The 14484-nt window shown below is 35.6% G+C and overlaps 1 protein-coding gene across 1 annotated transcript; it reads left to right on the top strand.

Moving 5' to 3' along the window:
* Positions 1-97: 97 nt before the first annotated feature.
* LOC144436368 (insulin-like growth factor 1 receptor) lies at positions 98-14032 on the top strand. The gene is made up of 17 exons (XM_078125152.1): positions 98-199; positions 1235-1356; positions 2296-2491; positions 3125-3253; positions 4279-4465; positions 5772-5899; positions 6082-6207; positions 6570-6809; positions 7565-7722; positions 8097-8238; positions 9021-9128; positions 9761-9921; positions 10342-10473; positions 10666-10742; positions 11208-11248; positions 11672-11880; positions 12506-14032. Exons 2-17 carry the CDS (start codon positions 1315-1317, stop codon positions 12554-12556), a joined length of 2127 nt encoding a protein of 708 aa, XP_077981278.1. The 5' UTR covers positions 98-199; positions 1235-1314; the 3' UTR covers positions 12557-14032.
* Positions 14033-14484: the final 452 nt, after the last annotated feature.

Raw genomic sequence — 14484 nt, 5'->3', positions numbered from 1 at the left:
TTTATAAAGGTTTTAAAATGTCTTTTATAAACGTCGATCTGGACTCACGAATATGACATGCTATTACTTTTTTCTTTTTTCTTAAATGTTCATACAGGTTGTGAATAAGACGATATTTGAACTAAATGTCGTTGTTGTAGATGTGGAGTCCTGGCCTCTGTACTACAACAAGACTTGTGAAATGGACGTCAGAGAAAAGGTATTGTTATTTCAATAGTCTACAAGTTAGAATTCATATGTCTCTATGTGATAAGCAGCAGAGCAAACTCCATCTACACTTACAATTATCAATATTAATCTTCAATATTTCTATAACCGATATGATGCAGGTTTGAATGTTTAATGTACACTGAGACCAACGATTAGTCGAGGATGAAAACTCTCACTTACGAGATTATTAGTATTTCATCATGTACGTGGGGTTTAAGTTAATATATTTCCGGTAACATAAATCACCTTATCTAGAATTCGCTATAACAATATATTAGGCAACTTGACCAACTATGTTAACACGGTCCCTTTTCGTTTTAAGAGCATGCTTTATCATTACCCAATTGACATAAAAGCATATGGACGTTTGCTTTCGGAAGGACGACATCGTCCCATATATACGAAGAGTAACCTTTTGTTTGACGTGAACAATTCGAAATGTAAGGGCTTTTTTCATTTAATCTTCTTTTCATAGGTATCAGAGAAAGAAATTCTTTGAATGTCGATACAGTCACATTTGTGCTGCTTAGTAATATGTATGAAACAATATATACATAGATATACGGGTAGAGCATTTGTAAATGTTATTATTCATCGATTTTTATTCATAAACCACTTTCAAGGCAATCCCTATAAGGAATACTATATAAAACCTCGAAGACAAACTGATGTAATGTCGCCGACAATAGATCATATTTTCTGGCAATGGAATATTTGTGTATACTCAAATCATAGGTGAAGCTACCTCTGAATTTCCAGGTATCAAGCCATTGTTCGCATTTATGCTATTAACACTGTATTATTTTGGTATTTAAAAGTAACAAATCTATCGAAAGTTGATGCTCCTGCTCGGCCATTATTCTCGTTTCATTTATGCAAATAGCCATTATTCGCGTTACATTTATGCAAATGACCATTGTTCTCGTTACATTTATGCAAATGTCTCCTTTCGCGTATACACCAAGAGCAGTATCCATTCACGAGTCTCAACAAAGCCAAATTAATAAAATCTAATTATTTGCAGGTGATGTGAGTGTATATTTTTCCACTCGAAGAAAATATCACGGCTTTAGCATCAATGAATTTACGTGTGGTTTTACCATAATGGAGGGCTTTATTCAAATAGATGATATCTCCTTACTTGAGGTAAGATTTTTTTTCTGTGATTTAATTGTGATTATACGTCACCTGTCACCACAGCCAATTTGTGATGATATTTAATCACATTTCTGCAACAAATAAGCTTTTGTGTTTCACTGTAGTGATTGTATCATGACGAGCTCGATACACTGATAGAATAGATGCGCAATGGTCGAAATAACTCCAGCAGGCAATAGTGCAGGACAACAGTTTCTGCATGCGCAGGCAATATCACCATGCTGGCAATAGTCTATTTAAAGATGGTCATGTGATTTGATTCTGACCAATGACAGCTTGAGAAAGAACGTTAAGGTGTAATAAATCATTGTACATATGTTGACTGGCCTTATTCGGGCGGCAGCATACGTCTGTTCCCCCCGAGGGCCTGTTGATCACCCCAAAACCATTCTATTTCCCGAGGGCCTTGGTCCTAGGGAAATATACTGGTTTTGGGGTGATCAACGGACCAAAGTTGGGTTTTGCCGGACCAAGGCAAGGATAGTCCCAACTGCAACACAATCTTTCTCTAAAATATCAACTGAGCTCTTGATAATAGCTTTTGTACGTTTCGATTCCCTCTCTGAAACAAGGGCGGCAAGTTCTTTAGATAAATGCAAACAATCTTGAATTTTCTGGAGGAGAAGGTCCGCGTCTCATAACTGAAGAAGGCATGTTGTCTACCGTGAAATACCATAGTGCGCATACGCAATGACAGGGCCATCGTTTTCGAACTATTACCTCCTCCAGGGAGAGTAGGGCAATAGAGAGGGCAGTAGTTCGAAAACTATTGACCGGGGATGTCATTTCGCGTGCATCAGCATTAAAATGAGTATTAATAGACAATGTATTGACAAATCACGATGCAACAAATGCAAGAGCTGTATTTTAATTATATATTACATAATGTCTCTAAAACTGACACTTCACTATTCTTTAATTATGCAGAAAGATGACTTACACTCGTCAGACATTACGAGGAAAATTGCTGCGATTACTAACTTTGAAGAAAAAACTGTACTTCATACTACTTTTCATGGTTTCAATTCATACCAACCCCTTCTTGTAAAAGTATCTATTGAGATTACTACTTATGGCAGAACAGTGGATTTCAAAGTGGGTCAATACGAGTTTCTTGCTATCGGTAAGATTGTCATCATTTTTAAAGCTATGCATTATGAGCTAAAATAGGTGAATTCTATATTAATGTAACTATTAATACTACTATGTAGTACAGTTAAGTTTTCCTCCTTTTATATACCCCACTACAACATACATCAGTCTAGAAACATTGAACAATATGAAAAATAGCATGTCTATCTATAGGTCTGTAAGAGTACGAAATAATAGCATGATCTTTTTTGTTCTTATATCTTCCTAACTAGTTGTAAATAGGCTTTCATTTTCATTGGATTATAGTTTGATTTACGATGATTTTAATTGGTGTATTTTTGAGAATTTTCTTCTCACGTCCTAAGAGTGTGGGGCAACAAATGTGGGCTACATTCTGAGTCAGCTGGTGTATGAATAGTACGCAATGTACGACTGGAACTACATGACACTCGTTCAGCAGACGATCTGGCGGATCGATCCTGCAGCAGAGTGAACAACCTGTACCGTCAACAAACAAATCCATTTTATGGCCGATAGCTTACCAGATAACCTGGAAAATGTGTGTGAAAGACCACCAGAACAAAGAATTTCAAAACGCATTTACAATTCGATACTCTAAATCATGAATTATATTGTCATGTTGAGCTTATAATTTCTTCTACAGGATGTCCAGCTGGTCGATATGGCGCTCCTTGTGAATTTGACTGTGTCTGTATGAATGGTGCTACCTGCCATGTTTTTAATGGGGCGTGTCTGTGTACATTGGGCTGGCAGGGTCCGGCTTGCGATATACGTAAGTGATGCTCAGAAATAATGTGATAATCAAAGCGTTTCACAGTTATTATCCTCTGGTGTTATAACAGGTCCCCAAATTAAACATTTCTCCAGACTGAGTAAGCATTAGCAGTGACCCAGTGAAAGAACGGAAGTTCAGTAGTGCTATAGGCATGGCAAATTAGGTCGAAAAATCTCACTTTTTTGCCAAAAACTTAAGACTCAAAAACTACCCAGTGAACGGGGCAGACATTTTTCTAGAGGTGTTATTCTGCAGATATTGTTTACAACATATGTTTCTGCCATTAATGTTTGGAAATTATAACACTCTTTATGAGAAGATCTTTGATTGGTTTGATGACCATAATGTTATTATTCATGATTAATTGAAACCGATATCCTAAATGCGAGATTTCTGAATGCCAGAGTATTATTTTTCGTTGCGTCAGCAGAAAAATTGCTCTCTGGCTTGCGATAATCATAGTATCCTGTATAAAGATAGCAGCAGATATGAATCAGCTTGGTAAGATAGAATATCATACCAATCAAACTCTCAACATTTACATCACCAATAATTGCCCAAACTGTACAGCTGTGCAACAGCTCCATCGACGGTATCTTTGCTCCTATTCTTTTCGTTTGCCTCTGAATTTGCATATTAACACTCCTTGTACAATTGATATCTCTTGTCATATTATTGTCTTGTTATAGTTAAAATATATTCTGTCGTAAACACGCACACACACACACACACACACACTCACATCCTTGAGACAAGAATTTTGCCATAGATCTATAACTTAAATCGACGTTTTTACTGAGTGTAGTATGTCATGATATAAAGAAACACTTCAAAATTTGTCTTGGTTAGTTGACTTTTCTAGTGATATCCTCGAAACATTCTTTGTTTCTTCAAAATCTATGTTATGGCCCTCCATTTTTTACTGACTCTATTGTGGGATTCTAGCTTGCGAGCAAAAATACAACAAATGTAAGAATTGTGTACCATATCACCACGTAAGTTTTTTCTATCTACTTATCAAGCAAGCACAGCCACAAGTGAAATTTCTTCGGAAGACGGTCACTTTCTGCATTTATATCAGGCCCTCAATCTTCTCTGCCATGCAAGAGGTTCAGACGGTTGTGATGACATTCTTTGGTTCCATAATGGAAGAGAAATCAAACCCTACCTTGAACTAGGAGTCATCCAATCGAGAAGCACTTTACAATGGTAAGAGGAGCTTTGTTTATTTCTGAAGTTGAGAAATAACGTATCCAAGTCGTAAGGGAAACACTTCTGGTATGCAATTTGCCAAAATTGTATAGTCTAAATTGAACCGATGTTTAGATAGCAATATGTTTCTGGCCATTCCTATTTTGTCTCTCAAAAACTATCATAGTTCACGCTGATCACCAGCATAAAATATCTCCCAAACAATAGTATTGGGAAGGCTGTTCCAGACCATGATAACAGTATGGGTAAAACAACTATTTGGTGATTGTGTGCTGGCATACCGTAAAGTATGTAAACTTTCTGCGTTCTAGTGATGTTACGACGGTTTGAATTTTGTTTATTAATTGCCGTGGAAATGAGTGTACATATCCCAGGTATGTAGGGGATCGCGAAGGCAGAGGGAAGTCAAGTCAAGCTTTCCAGTACTGAGAGTAGGTAGCAGACATTTGAACAACTTTTTCAACAACTAACTTTCACTGGGACTTAAAAAATCACAGATATAGGCTAAAATGTATTATGTTCAAATAATACCAATGAGCAATCCATACAGCTGTTCTATATGCATGGGTAAATGTACGCATGTCTGTATGTATATCCCTGTAAATTTGAATAATTTCATTTCTAAAGCCATTACACGTGTTCCACAACATACATATTGATATCACAAAGTCCTTTCAGATTCCCTATAGTTTGGTACATCTTTTTACCAATTGAGGGTATATCATGTACTAATAGCCTACTATAACATGTTGCATTCCAGCAATTATTATGTGTAGGAACAAAAAACTCAATATTACCCTTACCAAAGGCATTCAGTTAAGATCGGGTTTTGGTTGGTTCAATTGTGACTTTCGAATTATCTGCCCAGGCTTCCATTCTCTGAAGATCTCTATCCAGTTTGCAATTACAAGTCATGCATAACACTAGTGCTACAACCCTTACAGAATGTAATCTGCAATAGGTGTGACAGCAAAACCCCTACCGCCATCATGTTAAAACCACAATTAAAATACACATTTAACACATACATTTCCAATCCTTACACCTATGATTGCATTTGCATGATGGTTATTATTTGCTTTCCAATCATAAAACTCAACCCCATCCCAACACCCCACCCCTCTTTATCACTGTGTTTTGTTTGATTGTTTATCCTGACAAATTCGTTAAAAAATATTAGGCTTGAAGATTCCCCTTTCCAAATGATAAATAATGATGAGAATAAAAAAGGTATGTGAAATTTGCATTTAGTTTAACATCGCCATCATTATAAATTATAAATGATGTTTTTTTCCTTTGACAGCTCTTACTCATTGAGCATAAACAACCTTTCAAGAAATCATTCCGGCACTTACCAATGCATCGTTCGTCAGCAGGAGCCAGGAAATGTCGTATCTATTCCTTCAAATGTAATTAATATAACTGTGTCAGGTAATATATCTTCCAGTTGTTACTTCATGCTAACTTTGTTTTATGTTGAATATTTATTACTTTCAATATTTTGAGTACGAAACTATGATAATGAAGTTACAAAAGCTTTAGTTAAGGGGCAATGAAATAATGTTGAGCTTAATAATTCACAGAATTCACAATTTAACCCATTCGTTGTATAGGTTGCGAACCAGGTACCTGGGGGCCTCATTGTCAATATTTATGTCAATGTATCCACTCTACCAACTGCACACAATATGAAGGCTGTGTATGCGAAGAAGGCTGGGATGGCGACCAATGCCAAACAGGTAAGATTAATATGGAAGGTAATAATATATATCACTCACAAATATTTCAGATAAAAAAGAAGAAGATAAACTTGACTCCTATTGAACTGGTTTTAAAGACCCAGTTGGGATTAGGATTAAATTCTAGGTGTTATAAATGTTGCCGCGCGATGCAACAATTGTCCTATGTAATCCTTATGGATCAACTGAGAAAATAAAGACATTGCAAGAACCTGGGATTGAACGCATGCCTTTAGGAGGTATGGATAGAAATATGCAAGATTCCCCTTTTAAATCGCCAATGAGTAAGATGATTAATTATTCTTACGGATTTTATGATTTATTTTAAACATTCAACACTTTGTCTTTCTCCTACACATTAGATATTGAAAATCCGAAAATATCTTGCCCTCACGATACCACATTCCTTTTAGAAGAACATGACGCAGAAGCACTCATCGAATGGTCTCTCCCTGAAATATCTGATAATTCCAACTCTGTCAATACAACATCAAATTATTCACCTGGAGATAGGATGTCAACTGGAAAACATTTGATAACATATACCGCAATTGATATTTCCGGGAATACAGCGACGTGTTCTTTCATGTTGAACATCAAAGGTATGTACTGTGCAAGTTGTTACCTCTACTTTGGTGTGTAAAATTATATAATGGTATCTTCGTTCAAATATCCTTTATCCAATTAGTTATGAATGTTAAATGAATGTTAAAAGTGTAATGATAAAGATAAATAACTTTAATACAATGGACACCAATGAGTAGAAATTAAAAGTCTTCTGTCTCAACTAAGGTCTTACTAAGATTGCCACAAGTACAGTTACAGCCCGTTTGCAGGTTAGTGCTCACTGGCTCTGTTTGATGCAACAACGTGGAAACTAATAGGAAACTGCACATTCTACACTTCACTACTAGCAAGATGGCAATTTCTTGTTACATTTAGCCTGAATCAATTAGTTAAATGTACTCAACTAGATGCAGCCACGCGGATGTCAATATTTTGATGTCTGTATTTGATATCTATATTGTGGTACGTTCGTTCATTTCATGTACACAAAATGTCACAGGAAACTGTATTTATTCAATGGTGTTATCTAAAACTGTAGCGTGTGCAGGTTGTATCTGTGTGGTTGTATCAAACAGGGCCAGTGAACACTAACCTTATAACGGACTCTAATCCCCTGGCATGCCAATGGATTGAAATGTAGCAAGGGCACTTCAGTTTATGTTGAGTTAAACGACGGTTGGCCAACTGGATCGCCATTAAAGGAAGTGGAACTGATCGGTTGATTACTCTGTGTTGTACTATATAGATAAAGATTTACCGTCTACAATTATTGTTGTCATTAAACTTTCAGATCAGTCGGCTAAGATACCATGGTTCTTATACGGACTTATGATTGGTTTCTTTGCACTAACAATGATAGCCCTTCTTACAATGGCTGTAATCACTAAGCGGAGGGGCCGTCGTTATGGAAACTATACTCGCATGGAGACGCCAAAGTTTGTTGTGCCGGTATGAAACCTTATATTACTCTGATTTTTTGTTAAAAGGGTGATCGTGTATTCACCAGAGTCGACTATAAGGAACAACGTCAACTAAGATGCAAATACCATTTGAAGTCTCTTGATTTTCACTTTTTTATCATGCGGGCTTGTTATATTACATAAGGAAAATTTATCATATCGCTCAAAAAGTTGCTGGGTTTCGGTTGGATTTCTTTAGGGAGCATGTAATCGTCATGATTCAAAATCAACCGAAGGAAGGTGGGGGCAGTATTTGTTTTTTTTAAAATATTTTGCAGTGAATCGCAATTTATGTAATATACTTCATAACTGTTTCTATACGTTCAAGTCACTGCCTTCCAATCAATTATATTGGTTCTATAGGAAAACGTCGACAGCTACGCACGTAGTGATGTGACTATCACCACAAAGACACTTGGATGTGGACAATTTGCAAATGTTTACATTGGCGAAATCAATATATGTGATAATAATCCACTGGCTGTAGCGGTAAAGAAAATGAAAGGTAATGTTATTAGTACACACAAGATTTTACTGTGCACCAGCATCAATAGATTCCCGTTGTATGTTGCAATACAATCTATAAGCTTACATAATAATAGATTAACAGTGGCCAACCAGACCTTAAATTAAGTGAACCTTAAGGAAACCATAAAGGACACGGTTATAGATTGTAGTAGTGGAACAAGGACTTTAAAGGGATTAAAGTTATGAAGACTATTACAGAAACTTCATCTTCCAACCTTATCGTATATTGCACAATGTGTGGAGATATGATTGAAACTTTCAAGACTCAGAATGCATGATATTATGACAAAGTTATTGGTGACTTTCTGTCAGTGAACATATCTGATGAAAGGACACACGGACATTCACCCAAAACAACATTGCCACCTGGATATTAGGAAATATACATTCACTAACAGTATAATATATCCTTGGAACAATATGCCTCACCCAGTAGTTGCAGCACCATTGATTCACTCATTTGAACAGCGCCTAGACAGTTTTTGGAGAGTACGAAAGCTATTAAACATACACATACAAGTTAACTCCAACAGAACTCAAACATTTACCTGGACGTATAGGCTTATACAGCGTGTGCCCACAAGTTACTATGGTGACAGAAAAAAATAAAACATGCACGTCTCATCATATCAGAATGACATAGAATGTGAATCACACGACCACTCACTTGTAATGTCATGCCTATGTACACAAAAAATACGTAAATTGATGACCCTATGTATTCACAATATCAATTTTTCTCCTTTTGTCTTAATGAAGGTGCCGATGGTGACTATATCCGAGCCTTCGAAAATGAAGTCAAGTCACTTAATAACCTGAAGGACAGTGACCACATTGTGACGCTCATTGGCGTTCTCATTGATGAAGGTGAGAACTTAAGTACTATCCATTATAGATTTATTCAAAATACCTATATTTTACATCGATACATCTACATCCTGAAAAGTTCGTTTCCTTGACTACAGATTGTTTGGTAACACGGTACCAGTTGCAAATTTGAAGGAAGTGGCTTATTACTATAGTGAATCATAAAATGTTCAAAATTGTTTTCTGCGTTTCTCTTATACTTCAAAATCTTCAAATGACAGCGCTTCAGTAAATAGGCTCAATGGTAATGTTCATATTGTTTACATCTTTATGATGTACTTATTTCAGGAATAGTTTGCAAGCAACTTCAAAATATATTGGAAACTAGTAAACGTCTTGAACAAAACTGAATATCGAGTAAATAATCATAAAGGAATTGAGAGAGTAAATCACTGAAAACACTTTATATGTCAACATTCATGCAAGCAAAATATCTTTAAAAAATTCATGCTTATTCAATTGAAGGTTTGAAGTATGAAATTATACTGTATCGTATTCAACTCAGAAACGATGTCGAGAAAAATACTGATAATGGCTTTCAATCCAGTGGTGACCTCATATTGTTTTATGACTTTTTTTAAAACTATTATTTTGTTAAATACTGTCTATTTTCTACCATCTTTTTGTCATAGATATTGCCTACATACTTACGGAACTGATGTCCTGTGACCTAAAGGGGTATCTCGTCGGTCGCTGCTTTGAAAACGAGAGAGTAATGAGGGAAATAGCTGATAATTTAACTGATATCGCATTGCATGTTGTGCGCGCTTTACAAGACATGGCAACTAAAATGGTATTTATTGATTTATCATCCAATTGGCATTCTTCTAGGGGGTATCTATGTTTCCGGGGTTTATTGCAATTCATCTTTTAAATAAATTATTTTTCATATTTTGATGCATGTATTTATTTTCGATAGGTTCAGACTCTGCCTCTCCCTGCTTCGGTGATCCAACCTACAAGTAGAGGATCGTTATATTACGTCAAATACACTGTACAAAGACCAAAAGTTGAAAACAAACACTGTCCAACAACTTCTGTGATGTATATTCCTTGTCATACGTAACGTGTCAAAGGTCAAAAATGTCAAACCTCTCAATCTTAATTTTAATCGACTGCTTGAAATTAGTATTCATACAGTAGTCGTAAACAGTCGTTAGCAATATATAGCGAAGGAAACCAAATATACTTTTCATCCACTATGTCATTTTAGATAATCCATCGCGATATTGCTGCTAGAAACGTGTTGCTATACGTATCGTCAAAAGGAGTTGTGGCCAAGCTCGGAGACTTCGGCTTAGGAAGACAGGTATATATGACCGGAAAGTACAGAGAAAGTGTTATGGTAAGGAATTTAGATATAGCTTTACAACATGTGTTTACACAGTAATATGTCTTATAAGTTATTTACAGTTATTGCATTTTTGAATCAATTTATATGTTCCATATCCTAGTTTGTATCATATGTATAATGTTTTCATATGAACGTTTGTTCTTGTTCTCATTCTTGAGATCCTGTATATACTTTTTTCTCTAGGAGTCAAAATATCTTCCCCTTGCCTGGATGTCACTAGAGTCTCTTACAGAGGGAGTCTATACACATAAATCAGATATGTAAGTGGTTTGATTATTTACTACAATAAGAAATTCATTTATATATGAATTGAAAACGTAAAAAAATATGATGACTCTATTGTCCCGTTAGTTTCGCTTTCAAATTATCAATGCATATGTATATCATGTATTTATTGAAATGCATGCCATGTGTCCATTCCCTTGCAATGGGCTTGTGTCGGTTGGGTGTTTGTGGTGTTGAATTCTTGATAAATTATGCCCTATTATTGGTAAAATGGTATAGTTAAAACGTTCTGTATACCTTAAAGTTTAATCACTGCATATTGACAAACAGAGTGTGTCAAACAGAGTTTATGTTTAAAAATCCATGATCGGAATTATCAGGAAAAAAGTCCACCATTTTGAACAACCCCTCAATGGCCAGCATCAATTTTTATATTTGTTTCCACAAAATAACCAATCATAATACTCTTTTTCTGTATTTTCCACTTGTTATACTTTCAGATGGTCGTACGGAATCTTGTTGTGGGAGATGGCGACCTTAGGTATGTAACTGTTAGCCTTTATAGAGGAGAAGCCCATTAACAATTGTTCTAAAATGACTTATAATATTGTATCATTACAATAACATACCAAATTATAAGTAGTTTGTTGTATACATTTATGAATTATCAGTAAGGTACGGGTTCCGTGATTTGTCCTTATTGAAACACTTGCTTAGCGCCTCTCAACAATTATTCCACATTACAATTACTCACTGCCTTATAACTAAACTATGAAACTGAACAAAAACTAACCCAGAACGGCATGCTTTAATACTTTGGTTGTTTGATATTGTCCGTTTATGAAATCCCAATGATTGTTCTACGATTTCAGTAACAATGTCAGTGGGCTTGTAAAGATCCAATCAATGTGTTGATACAAGTGTGTAGGTTGTTACTATATTAAGGATAATTTTTTCTTTGCAGGCGGTGTACCATATTCTGAAATAGAACATCTGAACTCACGAGTACTCATCAAACACTTGCAATTGGAGAACAACCGCTTGCATAAACCAAGACATTGTCCTGAGATCATGTATTCTATAATGACATCATGTTGGAAGGCAAATCCGAACGATCGACCCGATTCCAATAACATTGAAAAAGACATACTTCAATGTGCTAAGGACAAAATGGTAATACTGTTGACATAAAAATAAATTACGCCACTTTGGCCTGCATTTGTAATTGTGTTAATCTATTTCAATCATTCCTGCCTGCTCCACTGATCATTTGCCTACAGATGTCACGAGTGTGACTCTTATTAGAGTTATACATATCAGATATTGAAAGTCCTGTCCTCATGTTATTGTCATTTGTGTGAACGACTCTAAGGCAGGGGTAAGTCCTCTGAACGATTGAACCCCCCCCCAAAAAAAAAAAAATATATATATATATAACCCTTTCTTGACATTTTATCCCTTCGCATTGTGTAATCCGTCCTCAAATGTCTGTATTTTCTTATTATTATATTATTTATTTGTAATCGTCATTTGTTGAACATAGCTTCTAACTATGGTTATCATTCAGGGTTTCACCAACAAAACTCGAATAGAGCCTAACACGTATATTACTGATGACCAACTTGGTTTCAAAGAATTTTGGAAATTGATACTCTGTCCGTGAACCTTCATGCACCACCCCATTGAAATGTTCTTTCTGTTTAAATGAATTTAGTTTTTAATTTGAAATTCTTGTTCACACACCAATGAGATTGAACTACTTGGATGTTTGACAGAAAATCTATTTGTATATCCACAGGGATTTTTCTGTGATGATGAACCCAGGGAGATAGGAGCAACATGGGTTTGAACAATAATCTTATGGAAAGTATTCATACGCCACAATGCAAAGACTGTTTTTTGTCTCTATCGGTGTAGCGCAATTCTACATGATGCCTCTAAACCAGTCAATTCGAGATGGAATTGATGTACCAGTAACAATAACCCTAATGTCCCAATGACATTAAAAAAGAACAATCACATACCAGTAATTCTTTGACCAGAAATATCGACATTTTGGAGAAGAGAGTGTTCCATTTGGATAAACTCGTTATAATGTAAACTTTCATGGATCGCTCAATCGCTCGGTCAACAAACATGATACATCTTTGTTTGAATTTCTTTAACTCTTTACCTCAACATGCCTTGTCTTTGTTTCGCATATGTCCTGCTAATATGTGTTGTCAATTATTTACTCCAGAGCCATGGCAACAACAAAACCCATTTCTGATGATACACTTTGATCCGCCACTTTCAATAACCTATGATGTATACATGCAATGTTTGCAGCATGCAGCTACATATATTGACTGAATGGGAGTTTTACATATTATTACATATTACCATGGTGACCAAGCAACAAACTTCATATAATGGTGAATTTAGAATTTAGAATTAAGGTCTCAATGCATGTTTTATGCAGACATGATCACTTGTTTTGAAATAATACTTTTTTAATAATTTCCCAATGTTTTGTACATGGAACATATTTTGGTCGCTATAGTGTCAACAACAATCATGATTTTGAGTAACAAGGTTTTCCTCCGATTTTAATGGGGGTATACCTGATGATATACAACTAACACTTTCTAGTCTGTATATGTTGTATTTTCGCCACACATTATACATAAATCAATTAAATGTAGTGTAACTATATATTTTGTTGTTAAGTTTTATTATCATAATTCAGAATGTTTCATCCAATTCAATGAATTTTTAAATATCACTTTGTATTCTTGGTCAATTACATAGCAATCGCATTGAAACCTTTAAACTTTTGAATTCATAAAAAGATGATCAAACACGGCAGCCTGACTTTGTATTTATATTGGTCGAACTTCATTTGCTTTGTTTTGGAATTTTGTAATCTGTATTGATTTATTAAAAGATATACACAGTGTTAATTGGCAGAGGTATGGGCTGAACGAGCGCCTTACCTTGTTTGTCTATATTGTACATAAATACAATGTCTTGCATTTTAGCTGCCTTGGACAGCGACATGCATCAACAAACAGACAGGTTGTGGTATATCCATATTTTCCCCATGACCGTTGAGCTCTCACCCACTCAGAACCGACGCTCATTTATTGCAATGTTTTTTATAATGCTTGTTTTTACTCCTGGTGTAAAAATATTCTTTCTGCACCGTAAAATGTTACCAATTTTGCAACTATTTTGGGATAATTCCATTTAGCAGTAATCATGGTGAAAACAGTGATTTTCTTTCCTATCTGCAATATTGTCTTTGGTAAATTCACTTTATAAGGAGCAACACTCACCAAACACGCAAATAATACTATTTCCTACATATTGTACATTACCATGTGACGGTTTTTTTCATTTTTGCACCTTTTCTTAAAAATTACAAGGTCTCAGTTATGAAAAACTGGTAATATCATTAAAAAGAACATCATCAAGTCAAGAATTATAAAAATGGAATAAGATCAACCACACGTGTGAAAGTTCTCTCGCGAATAATTTGTCCGATTTCCCACAAAAAGTAGACAAGGGTAATTTCTTATATGCCCCTATAGTCTCTGAATGGCATTTGTCATACTCTCTCTCTCTCTCTCTCTCTCTCTCTCTCTCTCTCTCTCTCTCTCTCTCTCTCTCTCTCTCTCTCTCTCTCTCTCTCTCTCTCTCTCTCTCTCTCTCTCTCTCTCTCTCTCTCTCTCTCTCGTATATGGTTTGTGAAGGTAATCTGTTTTCTGATGTGCATGCATGCGTTTCTATGACAGT

This window comes from Glandiceps talaboti, chromosome 6, assembly GCF_964340395.1.
Source record: "Glandiceps talaboti chromosome 6, keGlaTala1.1, whole genome shotgun sequence".
Lineage (NCBI taxonomy): Eukaryota > Metazoa > Hemichordata > Enteropneusta > Spengelidae > Glandiceps > Glandiceps talaboti.
Note: the sequence above shows the minus strand (reverse complement) of the source record. Positions and strands in the feature narration are given on the sequence as shown.